Source organism: Cryptomeria japonica, chromosome 9 (assembly GCF_030272615.1).
Source record: "Cryptomeria japonica chromosome 9, Sugi_1.0, whole genome shotgun sequence".
Classification (NCBI taxonomy): domain Eukaryota; kingdom Viridiplantae; phylum Streptophyta; class Pinopsida; order Cupressales; family Cupressaceae; genus Cryptomeria; species Cryptomeria japonica.
The window spans coordinates 672,390,008-672,408,363 of record NC_081413.1 but is presented as its reverse complement, the minus strand read 5'-3'; the positions used below and the strand labels follow the sequence as shown (position 1 = coordinate 672,408,363).

General features: G+C 38.0%; 1 protein-coding gene across 1 annotated transcript; it reads right to left on the bottom strand.

Annotated features, from left to right (window-relative positions):
• Positions 1–16,702: 16,702 nt before the first annotated feature.
• On the bottom strand, positions 16,703–17,359 carry LOC131054864 (uncharacterized). The gene has a single exon (XM_057989500.1). The coding sequence runs from the start codon at positions 17,357–17,359 to the stop codon at positions 16,703–16,705; it is 657 nt and encodes a 218-aa protein (XP_057845483.1).
• Between the last annotated feature and the right edge of the window lie 997 nt (positions 17,360–18,356).

Below are 18,356 nucleotides of genomic sequence, written 5' to 3'. Positions count from 1 at the left end.
TATAATAAATGAATATCTCATTATTATAGTGACTCAAACTACTCAAATCAGTTATTTTCATGATTATCGTATCCATCAAGAATCTTAGGAGTACTTCTATAACGATCATGGAAAATGATTTGCCTGACATCTTTGGGGAGTACATGTTCTCCTGTCCATGTAGTCATTACTTCCTTATTAACCGCCACGGTGGCAGCCCAGTCAGCAGAGCCATTGGCATCCCGGTAAGTGTGGGAAATGTAGCTTTTTTGGAAGGTGCTAATGAGGTCTCTAGCAGATATGATAATATTATTGATCGGCCATGAAGGTTTTGAGACCCCCTTAAGACAATTTATGATATTGTTTGAATCCCCTTCAATCCAAAGGTAGGGACAATTCCATTTTTTGGCTAGGATGATACCTTGGAGAGCAGCCATAGCTTCGACTTTATGACTAGTTTGAACCCCAATAGGGACAACAACCATTTCCTTACACATTCCTTTGTCATCTCTTAGAATAGCTCCACAACCTGAAGGACCTGGGTTACCTTTGGCAGCACCGTCAAAATTAACTTTGAACCAACCTTGGGGGCGAGTTTGCCAATTAGCTTCAAGCCTTTTATTATGATAAAGGTTAGAGCTATCAATACACTTCATGTTCCAAACCCTAAGAATGTTTGCTTCCTGAAGGTTGTTCGCAAAACAAGGACCCTCATTGATCTCTATATTCTCCTGAATCGCCCATTGGATTTTATGGAACACAATATCCTGATTGAGGGAAACATCCCTGAAGATTCAGTTATTTCTTTCTTTCCAAAGTCCCCAAAGGATGTGAGGAAGTGAGAGCTGCCACAAAGATCTCAAAAAAGAATTAGTCCATTTAATGTTGCAGGAGGAGAACAAATCTAAAATGGTTTTGGGGAACACCCAAGCAATACTAAAACTATTGAGGAACCTTTCCCAAATGGAGGTTGAGAAGGGGCAATGGATGGCAAGGTGGTCCACAAACTCTTCTTCCTGTAATCAAAGAGCACATCTATTGGGGAAAGCAAATCCTCTGCATTTTAGGTTGTCAAGGGTCAAGATCTTGTTGTGAAGGACGGTCCAGAAGAAGAAATTGATCTTGGGGGTAAGGCCTCTAATCCAGACTTTAGACCAAAAGGGATTTTCTAAAGGATCAGGGGACAGGACACCATACATAGAGGAGACAGTAAGGGTACCTTTAGGTTCATGTTTCCAGATCAGGGAGTCATCTTCTTTGTTCAACCAAACCACAGACAGATGGATCTTGAGCTTAGAGAGGCTTGGGTGGATGCTTTCAATGTTCTACCACTCATTGCCAGTCCAGTACTCAGCAACTGAGGAGCCAAAAGATCTAATACAAGAGGGAGCATAGGGGGCCCATTCATTGATTTCTATCAGAGGTTTATCAAAAATCCAGGGATCCTCCCAGAATTTTACTTTCCCGTCATTTCCAACATTCCAGATCACTCCTTTAGCTATACTTTCTTTACATTTTGAAGCATAATTCCATATGTGGGAACCATTAATAATGATGTCAGAGTTGATAAAAGAAGACAGGGAAGAGGATAGAAGAGAGTAATTATTTAGCCAAATTTTGCACCATTCGGTATCAAGATGGAACATTCTCCATACTTGTTTGGACATAAGGGAGTCATTTAGAGTACGAATCCTTCTCAGGCCTAGACCGCCATGACTCTTCGGTTTACAAACTTGTTTCCAAGCCACCAGGGACATTCTTTTCTTGTCCTCAACCCCAGACCAAAGGAATCTTCTTTGGATTTTCTCAATAGCATCAACATACTTCATAGGAATTTTGAAAAGGCTAAGAGCATATATCGGAATACTTTGAAGAGAAGCTTTAAGAAGTTGGAGCTTACCAGCCTGACTTAGGAGGGCTCCTTTCCATCCAGCTAACTTTTTTTGGAATTTGTCCATGAGAGAAATCCAGAAGGAGTCAGGAGGAGCAGTACCCAAAGGGAGACCAAGGTATTTTGCAGGAAGATCAACAATCCTACACTCCAGGATTCTACTGATTCTCTCTTGTCTTCTCTCTGGGGTGTTGATGAAAAAACTTCGCTTTTAGTCCAATTGATAAGCTGACCAAACGCAGAGGCAAACTTGCAAAGATTGCTCTTCAAAATTTTAGCTTCAGAAATACTAGATTCCCCCATGATAATATTATCATCAACAAATTGTTGATGAGAACAAACCAGATCTGCAGAGGATGGGTGGAGGCCCTTAAAGGAGCCTTGCAGAACCAAATTATCCATACTCCTTCCAAAACATTCTGCCATAATAATGAAGAGGATAGGGGAAATAGGATCCCCTTGCCTCAGACCTCTAGAAGCTTGGAAAAAAGGGGAGGGAGAACCGTTGATAATGACAGCAAAAGAAGCAGAAGAGATAAGTTGGGTGATGAGATCCACAACTCTGGGAGAGAAACCAAAAGACCTAAGGACCTTCAAGAGAAAGCCCAGTCAACCCTATCATAGGCTTTGCAGAGGTCAAGCTTAAGAATGAGACCCTGCTTCTTAGCTTTAACAAGAGAGTGGATGTTCTCATGGACAGTAATAATAGAGTCAAGAATTTGATGACCAGGGACAAAACCAGTTTGCTGGTGACTGATAAGAGCTGGAAGGACAGAAAGCAATCTGGTCGCAAGGACCTTAGATATAATCTTATAAAAGGAATTGCAAAGACTGATAGGTCTAAATTTGTCCATAGAGTCAGCCCCTTGAGATTTAGGAATGAGAGCCAGAAAAGTGTCATTGATTTCTTTCAGAAGTTTCCTAGCCCCGAAAAATTCCTTGACTCCATCAATAACATCTTTGCCGACAATGTCCTAGATATCTTGAAAAAAGAACTTTGGAAAACCATCTGGGCCCGGTGCTTTGTTACCATCAAAGGAGAAGACAACATTTTTGATTTCCTGATTAGAAGGAATGGAAGAAAGGGAAGCATTCTTATGATCATCAATGAGACAAGGGATGTTAAGAAGAAAAGAAGATTGGACTTCAGCATCCAATCTGTTATCCCTCTTTAGCAGTTTTGAGAAAAAACTTTTGGCTTCCTTTCTAATTTCCTCCTCCTTGGTAATCTCCCCTTTATCCACCATGAGTTTGGAAATCCTATTAACTACTTTATGCTTTATGGTCAACATGTGGAAGAATCTTATGTTCCTATCGCCTTCCTTAAGCTAGATGCATCTTGATCTCTGCTTCCAAAAGGATTCCTCTTTGGAAATGATATCATGATATTTTTTGAGAATCTCATTTTCATCAACAATGGACACAATTCTAAAACCATCTTTCTGGATTTGAGTTTGTATTTCTTTGAGGTCCTCCTAGACTTTACCTTTGGCCTCAAAAATGTTCCCAAAGCTGGATTTATTCCAAATTCTTATGTTGTCATTTATACTCTTGAGCTTCTTAACAACTCTATACATTGCAGTTCCCTCCACTTGGATGCTCCACCATTTTTGGATGTTACTTTTGATGTCTGGGTGGAGGGTCCACATTTTTTCAAATCTGAAGGGGAAATTTCTCCTTCTATTGATGGAGTCAGCATTAAAGGTGATGGGAAAATGATCCGAACCAACCTGAGTGTGAGCCGACAGAGAACAAAAATAATGACTAAACCAGTCATCAGAAATGAGAGTCCTATCAAGGCGAACTTGGATAAGGTCAGTACCAATTCTCCTGTTAGTCCAAGTATAATTACATCCCTGTATTTCCAAGTCATTGAGGGCTTGAGAGTTTATGAAGTCCATAAGGGCCACTCTTCTTTCCAACTGAGGGGGACTTCCTCCATATTTTTCCTCGTCTCTCAAAGAAGTGTTAAAATCTCCCATAACCAGCCAGCTAAAATTCTTGAAGTTGTCCCTAGCTTGAATAAGTTTTTTCCAGAAGGAATTTCTAGCCTGTAAGGTGCTGGGAGCATAGATGTTAGTAAGGACCCATGTAGTACCATCTTTTAGATGCTCAAATTTGATACACGAGAAATTGTTGTCCTGGATGATAATTTTCCCTTTGACATAATTGAGATTCTAGATGGTAGCAATGCCTCCTGAAGCACCTTCAAAGCTTCCACCACTGACTTTTCCATTTTTGAAAAACTTCAAAGATTCAACTTTCTCTTTACTCATTTTGGTTTCTTGAATTAGAAAGATATCAGGTTTATTGTCCCTTATTATATTCCTAATAATGTCTTGCTTATGGGGGTTATTAAGTCCCTTAATATTCCAAGAAATAATCTTCATGGATACTTACCAATTCCTAACTCCTCAAGAGTCTTCTGGGTTCCATCTGCAATGTTCTTGCTGGCCTCCTTGATTCTGACTGTGTGGTTAGAGGGATGACCTGGGGAGGAGGAGGTATACCCGACATCCACTTGGGCAATTTTGTTGGATTTCCTTATGAGAGAAGTTGATGGAGTTGATCCTTTCTTATTCCTCTGCTTTGGTATTTTCCATTCAGCATCTGTCTCAGGAGCCGCTACCGGGTTGGTTAATATTTTAGAGATTTATTCTTCATTTCCCCAGTTAGGCATTCTAGATGCATTTGAATCATTAAGGTCACTGTTAGGTGATTTTGAACTCCAGACTGAGTCCGAGAGGTTCAAGCCCAAAATTGCGCATTTTTGAGCTTCTTGAATTTCGAAACTAGGCATGAGCAAAGAGGAATCAGTATTTTCTTCTTGGGAAACAGGGATTTCCCCTTCCTCTGGTTGATAATTTTTCTCTTGTGGTTCATTTCCTTCATAGGTGTCAGCCACCACTTCAGTTATGTTGATAGGGTGGTTAATCTAGTCTTTCTGCTCCCCTAATTGAGAAGTAATCGGGAGGTTGACTTTGGTTGGATCAATTCTTTGGGCTTCCTGAGTAGAAGGACTGGAGATAGAGGTCACTTCCATCTTCTCCGCCAAGGGGTTAAAATGATTAGAGATTTAATCTTTTCTATCTAAGTTTTTCACTTTGTAGACCTTTTTATCTAGGGCCCTTTGGTTCTTAGAAGGGGGTTTGGGCTGTCTGGATTCTGCCTTGGGTTTGGACTTCGCCCAGTGCCCTACTTTTTTACAATGGAAGCAGGCAAAGGGAATAGATTCATATTCAATATGTTGCTTCCATGTTCCCAGCTTTGAAACTAGATCTATTTGATCTGGCATATCTGCATCATTGGCTACCCCTATGCAAAACCTAGCATGAGCAAGTCTCCTTTTAGAGGCAGTTACCGAGTCTATAGAAAGCAGTTCACCAAAAGAGTTTGCAATTCCAGAGAAGATGCTTTCAACCCAATATTCCAGAGGCGGGCCTGGAAACTTTACCCAGACAGGAACTTGAGTTAGAAGAGAGTCTTTCATATTTAGATTCGGTTGCCATTTATGAAGAACCAAGGCTTTCTTTCCTACCATCCAGGGACTTCCACAAAGAATCATGAGTTTATCTTCTTCGCACGAAAAGGAAAAGGACAAAAGGCCTTTGGGAAGGGCCGAAATTTCAACATTACCCTTAAGGGCCCATTTTCGTTTGACATAGGTCCTAAAAATTTCAATGTTAGGACGCGGCCCCATAAATTTGCCTACCAAAGAGTTCGACATACTATTTATGTTGTGATCCAAAACCAGATCGGGAATAGAGATAGCGAACTTACCTTCAGAAGGATCAGATATATTCTTGACAGGAGGGAGTGAGGATTTACTAGTTGGTCTAGTTCCAAATAGGGAAGACCATTTTTTTAATTATTTTCCGCTCTCCCCGGAGCCATCACATGGTATGGGCCCCCCATTGGTCCCTTCCCCCAGGGGCCCAGAGGGACCCTCAGTCTTCTCTGGCAGGGTACCGCCAGTCTGCTGAATAGCAAAAACTTCTGGAATGTCTGGAGGCTTATCCTACTCCCCATTGGAACCAGAGTTCCCACCTTGCAGAGAGTTTGAATTTTGAATTCCCCTATTGCTGCTTCCTTCTCCTCCCATATCCTCCCTCTTTCTCATTTAAAGAAAATTAGTTTATATATATGTTATGTTAGCATATAGTTTATTTTATTTTCTACAAAATATATTTTTGTATGGTGGCTTGCTGAGCTTATATAGTTGGCTTTCTCTTTCTTTATAATTATTGATAATTTATATCCTAAGATATTATTCAATACTATGTACAACCCTAATGATTGTTAAAAAGGCTTATGATATGTGATGTTTAATCATGTTGGGTGTTTAAGAATCAGTGATTGAAATACTTATCCTTGTGTATAATGAGATTTCTTCTATCCTATGATTCATTGATTGTTGGTTTTAAATACTCATTACAACTAACATGGATATGAATTATGATGTGGGTGTGGGAAGGGATTGTTGAATATGAAGGAATGGTTTAGGAAAGTACTCCTTAATCCAAATGAGTCATTTTCTTGTCATGGAATGTGCTAAGAGACTTTAAAAATATATTCAATCTAGTTAATATTGACATGTCTAAAGCATGCCAAAGGCACTTCGAAGAAATGCTATGACATAAAGAAGATTGTTTAGCTGATGTCAAGTCTTGATCCATGAGGGTAGGAAAACATAGATGCATTGGTATAAAAGGTTCCATTCAACTTGAGAAGAATGGTTTATTTGATCATTGTTGTTGAAGTTCATTAATGAAAGACATGAAGGATAAAACAATTAAATATGCATCAATTACAGAGTTTTCTTAATACATGAACATGAGTGCTATATGTGGGGATAAATATGGCTCCCATGAGGGTCAAGCCCATCATATAGTAACAAAAGGAAATGAAATATATGAATTCCACTATAAAGTTACTATAAGTTACTGAATTGATGGAGTGTTTCCATCAATTCTCTACACGAAGTTCTATAAAGTTACTGAATTAATGGAGTTGTCACAGTTACTCCATCAATTCTTTTAAAGTTATATACAATACCCAGATTTATATTAACCCATAATAAAATACTCAACTAATAAATAAAATATGCAATTTGTAGCTGGCCTTGGACCTAGAAAAGTTGTTTCCATACAAAGGGCTATTTTGAGGGTTGGAAGGGTTTACTGTCGCAGAGAATTGTTGACCCCTCTAGAAGCTATGAAGCGACTTGTCTTTATAAATGCTACTATTTTTTTAAGGGTTAGAGGGATCAGGCAAGTAGCTTCTGGGAACCATATTATGGATCCATTGGATGATACTAGAATTCATCTAGATTCATATGAACTAGTCAATAAAATGGTTGAGGATGTATACTGTGAAGATGCGGGACAAGATATAGATGATATGGATGAGGAAACACAAGAAATGGAAGTTGAACATGTCAAAAAATATCCCCATGTGTTAAAGGCCTTTGATATTGATGAATATGCTAGAAGTGTGGAACAACGGGCATCCAATAAAAAGCGGGAAACTCTTGCTGACATAAAGATTGAATTGGTACATGGATTTAAGGATTGGTGAACACCATGTAAAGAGCCATCCTAAGATGAGGAATTTTATCTGCTAACTGGAGAAAATGAAGAGACCGTTTCAGTGGGGAAAATTGTACAAGCAACAGCCCGTAGAATCCTAAATAATTGTAGAAAGTTGATTCCATACAAAGGGCTATTTTGAGGGCTAGAAGGGTTTACAGTAGCAGAGAATTGTTGATCCCTCTAGAAGCTATGAAGTGACTTTTCTTTATAAATGTTGTTGGTCTTTTAAGGGTTAGAGGGACCGGGCAAGTAGCTTCTGGGAACCATGTTATGGATCCATTGGATGATACTAGAATTCATCTAGAGTCATATGAACTAGCCAAGAAAATGGCTAAGGATGTATACTGTGAAGATGCAGGACAAGATATAGATGATATGGATGAGGAAACACAAGAAATGGCAGTTGAACATGTCAAAAAATGTCCCCATGTGTTAAGGCCCTTGATATTGATGAATATGCTAGAAGTGTGGAACAACGGACATCCAATAAAAAGCGGGAAACTCTTGCTGACATAAAGATTGAATTGGTACATGGATTTAAGGATTGGCGAACACCATATAAAGAGTCATCCCAAGATGAGGAATTTTATCTGCTAACTAGAGAAAATGAAGAGACCCTTTCAGTGGGGAAAATTGTACAAGCAACTGCCCGTAGGATCCTAAATAATCGTAGAAAATTTGCTTCCATACAAAGGGCTATTTTGAGTGCTGGAAGGGTTTACGGTCGCAGATAATTGTTGACCCCACTAGAAACTATGAAGGGACTTGTCATTATAATTGGCAGCTGTAGAATGGAGAGGTTAAGGAGGTTGAGGATCCATATTTTGCCAAAGCGGATACCATTAAACAAAGTGAACAAATTGTTAATGCCCTACTATTTGGCAAGGGAATTCAAGCTAATAATTTGGTCACAATTTGATTATTAGTTGCTAATGCCCTACTATTCGGCAAGGGAATTTGAGCTAATAATTTGGTCGCAATTTCTTAACAGAATAACTCAGGGTTCATGTAGTAGGGAACTGAGGCCCCAGTAGGGGCAGCTCCAAATCACCTAACTTTTTCATCCCTACACGGGGAGGGGAGGACTAGGGAAGAAGCTACGAAGGCTACCAACCTATATGCCCTGGCTCCCCACTTCTCTGCCCTCTTCCTAGGCTCCCCCCCTTCTTATTGTTCTTGTTCTTGCTATAGGAATACAGATGATCTGGATACTTCGCCATCTGGGTAAGGGATATGCCCATTTGTTCTTGCTATAGGAATACAAACATAATACAATCTCATGCAATTTGTTCTTGCTATAGGAATACAAAAAAATAGAATCTGATGCCCCTAATATTATAAAGGGAGGCATTAGGAACCTCTTTTTATCAAAAAAATTCGGACAAACGCAAAAACCAAAAGTAAACTTAAAAGATTTAGCTAACTCGAAAAGAAAAGGCCATAGAATTGTAGGGCCATTTCATTCAAATTAAATTCCAACTCATTCAAACTGAAAGCAAAGGCCCTACTATTCTATGGGGCCATTTACCAGGAATTAAAGCTGGTTACGGCTAGAAATAAAGTGAACAAGAGAATGCAAGGAAAGAAAAGGAACTTGAAAAACATCTTGATGACAAGATCGAAAGGAGCAACCTCTTGTACAATTGTTGTCGAGCATCTATCTGCAGCAATTGTGGTTGCTTTCTCCCAATTTTCGCACCCTGAGCCTGCATATAATGATGGTGCATAATTACTTTTTTTTAAAAATACCTTGTGTTCGTCAAAATTCCGATGTCAAATATGAAATCTGAACTATCGGCAAAAGTCAACCCGATGGTAACACACAAGTAGAAGCATGTGATCGGGATAGAATACACCGATGAATTCCATCGGCAGAACGCACACTAGCGGCAATGGAAAAATATTGAATTGTCGATAGTCGATGATGCTATCGGTAAGACTTATCCCGTTGGACACTGGCAAAAGTAAAACACATCGGCAAAGGTTACGATGATAAAGGGTCAAAGCTTATGTTGAGAAGACATAACGTATCGGGAGGAGATACACCGAGGGAAAAGACATCAGGGAAATTATGCCCATCGCCTGAACATATTTTAAGCTATCCCGATGCCCGATGATACTAGCGGGATAACTCGCATCGATCAACGGGAAGAGAGGTCATCGGCTTATGTTATCTTGATGAGTAAGAAGAAATCAAGAGGCTATGAAAATCATTGGACCAACATATACCGATGGAATTCCGACGTCAAATATGAAATCTGCACTGTCGGCAAAAGTCAACTCGATGGTAACACACAAGTAGAAGCATGTGATTGTGATAGAATACACCGATGAAGTCCATCGACAGAACACACACTAGCGGAAATGGAGAAATCTTGTATTATCGATAGTAGATGATGCTATCAATAAGACTTATCCCACTGGACACTAGCAAAAGTAAAACACATCGGCAAATGTTATGACGATAATGGGTCAAAGCTTATGTTGAGGAGACATAACGTATCAGGAGGAGCTATGCTGAGGGAAAAAAAATCAGGGAAATTATGCCCATCGCCTGAACACATTTTAAGCTACCCCGATGCCCAATGAGACTAGCGCGATAACTTGCACCAATCAGCAGGAAGATGTTCATTAGCTTATGTTATCCCGATGAGTAAGAAGAAATCAAGAGGCTGTGAAACTCATCGAACCAACATATGCCAATCAACAGGTAAAATCCGTGTTCGTCGGGATACCGACGTGAAACTTCAACAAGTCTGAATTCTGACGAACATAGGGTATACTTTAAAAAAAATATATATCAATCTGACAAAGCAAAAGAAATCCCATAGCCGGTCGGAAATGTTTGTTGGTTTTTCGTCTGAATTACGATGTGAAATTTTAGCACATCAGAATTCCGACGAACACGGGGTGATTTTTCAAAAAAAAACAAATTGATCCGACAAAACAAAAGAAATCCCATTGCTCATCGAAAAACCGGTCCAAATGTACTAATGTTAAGAGTCAAAAGAGATTGAAGCTCGACAATTTGCCTTGTGTATTCGAGGATGATGATTCGATTGCTGCAATATTGAGGGAGGAGAAGGGGCTTCCCTATAAATCCACTCACTCTGATGTAAGTGGAGCGTTGGTTCTGAAGGAACCATGTACCCCATTCTTGTACTACTTTCATAACCTTGAAAGAGATGTGATATCTCACATCACCTGTTAACTTGAAAATCATAACATAGATGAAAGCATAATTTATTCGTTTAAAGTGGAATTTAGCTTGTTGAATTGGCAATTGAGTGTAATACTCCCACACTCTTTTGAAGATAAAGTGCTTAAGAACTGATCAAGGTGGTGAATTTACTTCAGAGGAATTCACTAGATATTGTGAAGACAATGGAATTAAGAGACTGCTATATGCTCCTAGGACACCACAACAGAATGGTATTGCAGAGAGGAACAATCGGTCAATTGTTAAAGCTACTAGAACTATGTTGATACAAGGAGGTGTAGCGAAGACTTTCTGGAGAGAAGATGCCATCACAACTACCTACACCTTGAACTGGATATTGGTTAAAACAGGTAAGGATAAAAATCCTTATGAATACTGGTATGGTAGGTCGCCTAATGTTAGTTATTTTAAGATTTTTGGCAGTAAATGTTTTATGAAGAGAGGTGACTATGTTGGTAAGTTTGATGCTAAGAGTGATGAACGCATATTTCTTGGTTACTCCACCAAGAGTAAAGCCTACAAATGTTACAACAAGCAAACAAAGAGAATCATTGAAAGTGTTGATGTTTGAGTGGACGAGTGTCTTGAAGATACAGGAGAAACTAGTGAGAAGAAGAAAGAAGATGAACCTTACATTATGATTTTGGAGTGAGAATCGATGAAGCCAGAAGTTGGTGAAGTGAATGTTGTAGTACCAGTTCAACCGGAACAAGTAGATTCTGCAGAAGATGAATATAGTGAGGAAGAAGAACCTCAAGATAATGATCATGTTATTCCAAGGTATGGAAGACTCAATCATAATCCTGATCAGATTATTGGACATAAAGATGTTGGAGTGTTAACTAGAAGAAGAATTAGAGAGAATTCTTGTATGATCTCCACTATTGAGCCTATAACTGCAAAGAAAGCCTTTGGAGATGATCATTGGATCAAGGCTATGGAAGAGGAGCTTGATCAGATTGAGAAGAACAATACATGGACCCTAGTACCCAGACCGGTGAACAAAAATGTAATAGGTACTAAATGGGTATTCAGAAATAAATTGAATGAAGATGGAGTAGTAGTCAGAAACAAAGCTAGATTGGTATGCAAAGGTTATGCACAAGAAGAAGGAGAAGACTATGGCGAGACATTTGCACCAGTTGCTAGATTGGAAGGTGTTGGGACTCTACTTGCATTTGCAGCATATAGGGAATTCAAAGTATATCAGATGGATGTGAAGTCAACATTTCTAAATGGAATAATGGAAGAAGAAGTTTACATTGAACAACCAGATGCTTATGCTTTGATTGATGCGAAGGATGTGGTGTGCAAACTACACAAGGCACTATGCGGTTTGAAGAAAGCACCAAGAGCATGGTATAAAAGACTACATTCACACCTGATGAAGATATATTTTTAGAGAACCAGTGAAGACAACAATATATATTTCAAGACTGAAGGAGATAAGATACTGGTTAGTGAAGTGTTTGTGGATGATATCATTTTTGGAGGCAATGATGACATGAGTGATGATTTTGCAAATGAGATGAAAAGTGAATTTGAGATGTCTTTGGTAGGAGAGATAAAATTCTTTATTGGTTTACAAATTCAATCGATGAAGAATGGTATCTTTATCACACAGTCCAAATATGTGAAAGAGGTATTGAAGACATTTGGAATGGGAGACTGTAAACTAGTTGGGACACCAACGGTTATAGGTTGTAAACTTTCTAAGGAGGATGATGTTGCATCCGTTGATGACAAGGAGTACAGGTCTATGATAAGCAAACTGCATTATGTTGTTCATAGGAGACCGAATATTGCTCATGCAGTTGGATTAGTTGCCAGAATTCAGAAGAACCCAAAGGAGACACACATGATTGCAACTAAAAGGATATTCAGATATTTGAAAGGTACTATTGATTATGGATTATTGTATCCATATGCAGGTAACTCTGATTTGAAACTTTATACAGATGCAGACTGGGCGGGAAATGTTGATGACAGAAAGAGTACAACCAGAGGTGCATTCTTTCTTGGAGGGAGGCTTGTATCTTGGAGCAACAAGAAGCAGAGTTGTATATCATAGTCCACTATTGAAGTTGAATATGTCGCAGCGTATATGAATTGTACCCAGGCAATCTGGATGAAACACATTCTGGAAGGATTCAAGTTGAAGATCATAGAATCGGTAAAAAATTTATGTGATAACACCAGTGCAATAAATGTCTCAAAGAACCGAGTCTTGCATGCTAGAACCAAGCATATTGAGCTGAAATATCATTTCTTGAGAGAGAAATTGTAGAGTAACGATGTGTTACTAGAACATGTATCTACCAAGGAACAACTAGCGGATATCTTTACTAAACCTCTTCCTAAGACTACTTTAGAGTATCTTAGAAGTTAGCTAGGGGTTGTGCCCCTACATGAGGTCAGTTGAACAGATGTGGAAGACATCAGTCCCAGAGCATATTGAAGATCTTGAAGTAGGATTGGTGTAGAGTGGAGCTACTCCACAGGGGGAGCAGCTTGTTGCAGAATAGTGAAGTATGACATTGAATATTTTAGTTTCAATTTGGCATTGTTGTCAAAGGGGGAGAAGAACTGTGTGATTATGGGGAGAAGAATTGTATGATTGATAGAGAGAAGAACTGTAGCCAATTACTAGCTGAAGACATGAAGACTCAGTTGAAGGAGAGTACATGGTAAAATGTAAACCAAGATTCCTATACCTGTGTATGTGCATTACTCTCAATCATCACAATCTTAGGGTATAGATATTTGTATTGCCATCAATGCCAAAGGGGGAGATTGTTGGAATTTGAATAAAGATTGCATTAATGAAGTTTAAGTATTGTCATTGATGTCAATTGTAACCAGTAATGGAGTTGTATTGCAACCAGTAGTTGAGTAAGTAAAGGAAACTGGTATTACTATTGAAGCAGTGAGATCAACCGGTAACCCTACCTATTGATATGCCAAACCCTAACCGATGGAGCTTGGTGAATCGATTGTGTTGATCTATGATAAAATGGTGATCGGAGATGATTATGCCACGTATGCATGATGCATGTGATGAGTTTCAAGTGGTTTTTGGCATGTAGAGATAACCATTTTATCTTGGGAATGAGCGAGTACATTGCATGAAGTAGAAACCGCATGATGTGTTACATGATTCGATGAGCAATGATCAAGGAGTAGTCGAGGTTGTCATGTACAATGTGTTGAAGTTTGTTATGTGATCTAACAGTCCTGTTTGTAATCTCTATGAAATCTTAGGTTTGTGATGTGTTACTGACCTATTGTTTTTCTTATAAGATCGATGAGTTGTTTTGTAGTAGTGTTGGCAATTTTGGTTAAGTGTCAGTGTGATTGATTGTCGAACCAGGAGTATCTACAGTATGTTTGAAGGGAGATAGGAGAATGAAAAGGATCTGATCAAGTAGAGTAGTGCTATTTACCAGATCAACAAACCCTTGTTGTTCTATAACAATTACAATAGTTAAATCCCTTAATTGGGTAAGCTTTAACAAGCTTGGTGCTATCTAAATCCTCTAACTAGGTGATCCATTAGCTTGGATTTCAAATCCTCTATCAAGGTTAAACCTAACAAGGTATTGCTTCTAACAGGGCATTATAGTCAATCCCTTAACTGGGTAAGCTTTAACAAGCTTGGTGCTATCTAAATCCTCTAACTAGGTGATCCATTAGCTTGGATTTCAAATCCTCTATCAAGGTTACTCCTAATAGGGTATTTCTTCTAATAGGGCATTATAGTCAATCCCTTAACTGGGTGGTCCTTAACTAGATCTGTTCCTAACAGGACATTTTTGTAAAGCTTTAACAGGCTTGGCTCCTAACAGGGTGAACTTCAGAAGAGTTCATAATACTTGTGGGTATTCATCCCCATCGTGGTTTTTCCCATTTGGGTTTCCACGTTAAAAATAATTGTGTCAAGTGGTGAATGATTTTTGTGGTTATATTTTTTATATGGTTAATTTGCTTAACTGATAAATCCACTTAGATATGATAAGGTGACTGGATGTGTCTGAAAAGTGCTTTTACTAATGTTAGTAAAGTATTTTAATGTTTTGGTTAAATGGTTTGAGATTTTCAGATCTGTTATACTGTTATTTTGTTATGCTAGTCAACCGGTAAACTTGACAGTGCAGTTGCAGTTTGTAGTTCAGTGTTTGAACCAGTTAGTTTTGTGATTGATTTGTGAGTTGGGTTTTGAGTTTGGTGAAAGTTTAGTCAGTTTTCTATCTACCGATTCACCACCCCCCCCCCTCCTCGCAGTAGTTGTTCAGATCCTTATTGATTCATCATATCATCATTCTCATCCCACTTATTTAGCTCTGTCTCCTTATTTTATTTTACTATCACCCTCCTCACGTGAGCATGTAATTAAAATCTTTGCATAAACATAGATGAACACCCAACACAACAATAAAATATAGAAGAGCCTAAATTCATTAATATAGGGTCATCAAACAACATTTTTTATTTATTTACTCAAACTAGAGAACATATTTGCTTAGATTTATAATTTCATTGAAGGATTTAACCTTTTCCTATTTTTCCATCTTTCAATGTCATACAAGGGTTCTCCAAAATCATACTGCCATTTCTATGCTCATGTTAATACATGTGATATATTTATACCTTCATGTTTGCTTGTTCTCTATTTTAGTTAGCATTCATGTTCCTTGTTTCTACCTGCAATTGCCTCTCTATTATGCTATATTCTTGATACATCTATTTTTTCTTCTTTTACAACTTCTCAAGACTAGGAAATTTTATCCCATCTATTTTGAGTCCCAAAAATATCATCATTAATGTTAGCTACCTCTTTTCAAGATCAAACCTGCATAAATGTCCTACTCACACCCATCTTCTTACGATGTTACTTATTAATACACTTGAGAGTTGGCTAAACAATATCTTCAAAACCAAATAGTTTAAAGCAAAAAAATCAAGTTTAAACCATTAGCTAAAAAGAAAAAATACAAATCATAGACCTAGACATGATAGCCCAACATCAACTAGAACTAGAAGCAATCCCAACACAAAGTTTACAATAAAAATTCAATTCTAGATTTGTATATTTGATTGTGAATTTGTTTACAAAACCATCACTTCCACATTAACAACTCAAATTTAAATAATTCGAAATGATTGAAATTCTTCTCACTTTATCACTTTTCAATCTCAACCCTTGAGCTCCAATTTTATAAAAAGTACTAAATGGTTGATATTCTTCTCACTTTATCACTTTTCAATTTCAACCCTTGATTTATAAAGTTCAATTATGTTAGGCATTTCTAGATAGAGTCTTTTCATCTCTACAAGACTTAAATAGATAAACCATGGTCCACAACAATTGCGATCATAGAAATGGAGGAATTTAGGTTAATTGCACCCAATTGACTCTAGTCTACCATTATGAGATATTTGCAAGCAATGGTCGAATCGAAATCGTCTTTTAGATTGAAATCTTCTAAGAGAAAAAAAAATCATATCTTAACCATATTAGAAGTGACATCCAAGTACAGATTTAAAATGTTGTTTCCTACAAAATGCTTTAAAACAATACACTGCCAAGGAAGTCGCTCCCAGTCCCTATGTTAACCATACTATGTAGTTTCATAGTTTCTAGATTAGATTGTGTAAGAGTTTTTTGGATCAACTTTGGGATCACACTCCAATTCCATGATCCATCATCAAGATATTTTTCATCAACCTATCCTGATTATAGATCATGAAATGTAATCCAAAACATTGATTAAAAAATCTTCCACAATTTAATCCAAAAAATACAATAATTATCTTTAAAATATTTATAAATTGAACTTATAGCTTTTTTTTTCAAAAGAACACAAATTATTTGGAGCAACAATCAAACCATAAAATTATCTACCCACCATCCTTATTCTTCACCATGATCACCCCCAAAACAGAAAGATTTAACGACCCTAACCATCTCAAACAGACCAAGATCACACAAAACCCATAAAACAGCGCAGAAAAATACCCAATTCAAAAAACATAGATCTGAACCTTATTCCGACCAGAGTCGTTGGCCTCATCATCATTATAAACATCATAATCTTCAAACTTCTTACATTTTTTCAGTGGGGTTGAAAGAACATGATCATCAGACTCCTCAGAACTACGACGAGGAGTTGCATGCCTCTTGCATGGGGAACAGATTTTATCCAGAGAACGCTTAGACCCACTATAACGTACCAACTGTTTACTACTTTCAGGGATTTGGGTTTGGAGATACAGGTCTCCGACTTTAATACCCACATTGAGAAACCCCCTAAATCTTTTACTCCTCAAATTGCAGAGTTCATAACACCCATAATAAACATTATTGAGAGGCCTGAAGACAAAGTCCTGAAGTGGTATTTGTGCCACTCCAAGCTTTCTATCCCTTGTGCCAAGCATTCCTCGTATACTGTATACAGCCACTGTTAGTACAGAATGTTCTAGAAGCTTCTCTTCCACGCTGAAGTACATGCGGCGGTTCCATTTGGGATTAACGCCGTCTTTTTCATTTATGGACGTGTAGTACTTCTCGTCGTTGATCCATGCAATTGCCTGTGTGCGCATGCAACCCACGAGGGGCCTTACGTTCTTCAGATCTTTGGCGGAGATGATTGTTATTTCTATGTTCCTGTGCGCCGCCATCGCTGAAAGAATGGCGGCCCTCACTGCTATGGCGGCCCACTTCCAGGCTTTGATGGGTCGTTAATGCGGCGGTTACATTTTGGGTGTAAGGATCTTCCATAAGTTGGGTGGAAAGAGGAAAAAAATCCATTTTTGGAACATTTCATGGAAATGGTAAAGTGGAGTGTGCAAGATAAAACTCTAGCAGTTTGATGGAACCACCTTTGCATTATGGGCAACCGCCTTGTTAACAATCTTTACAAATGGGTTTCCACCTCATAGTTTTGGTTTTCATTTGGAAGGGTGAAAATTGTATATTTTGATTAGATTGTCTCAAGTTTATTAGTAGTAGTATATTTCGTGTTTATAAATGGGTAAAAGAATTTAAATTTCACTTTTATCAATCTCAATAGTTTGGATTCAATTTATGTCTTATTTATTTTTTTATTTATGTATCTATTGATGTAAAAACTATTGCAAAACTTTTAAATTCAAATTTATGTTTTAAATCTAAATTTACTTATTTTTATTGAGTGAAGTACATAATATATTAATTTATGTGTTAGCATGTTTGATAAAGGGACAAACACTTCTTCATTTTTACATCTATCTAGCATCCAAGACCTAGAAATCAAATCCATCATTTAGAGAGTTCCATTACACATTCATGAAAATGGTAAATGCATGGTGGAGTTTGCCAGATATAACTCTAGTAGTTTGATGCAACTACCTTTGCATTATGGGCAACTGCCTTGTTAAGAATATTCACATATGAGTTTCCACCTCATAGTCTATTTTTCATTTGGAAAGGTGAAAATTGTATATTTTGATCAGATTTTGTTAGGTTTTGTTATCCTCGATTTTAGTAATGGGAAAATCGAGGGTACCCTGCAATTTTTGTGCCCATATGTGGTTTCGATGCTCTATGCGCGCATTATGAGACGTCTTGTTGTCGTAAGCGCTTTTTATTTCCCATGTTCTTCCTTTTCATCTTAAGTGAGAAATTTTGGTGCAAATC

Coding starts and splice junctions, on each gene's coding strand:
- LOC131054864 (XM_057989500.1), bottom strand. CDS start 17,359: ATGGCGGCGCACAGGAACATAGAAATAACAATCATCTCCGCCAAAGAT.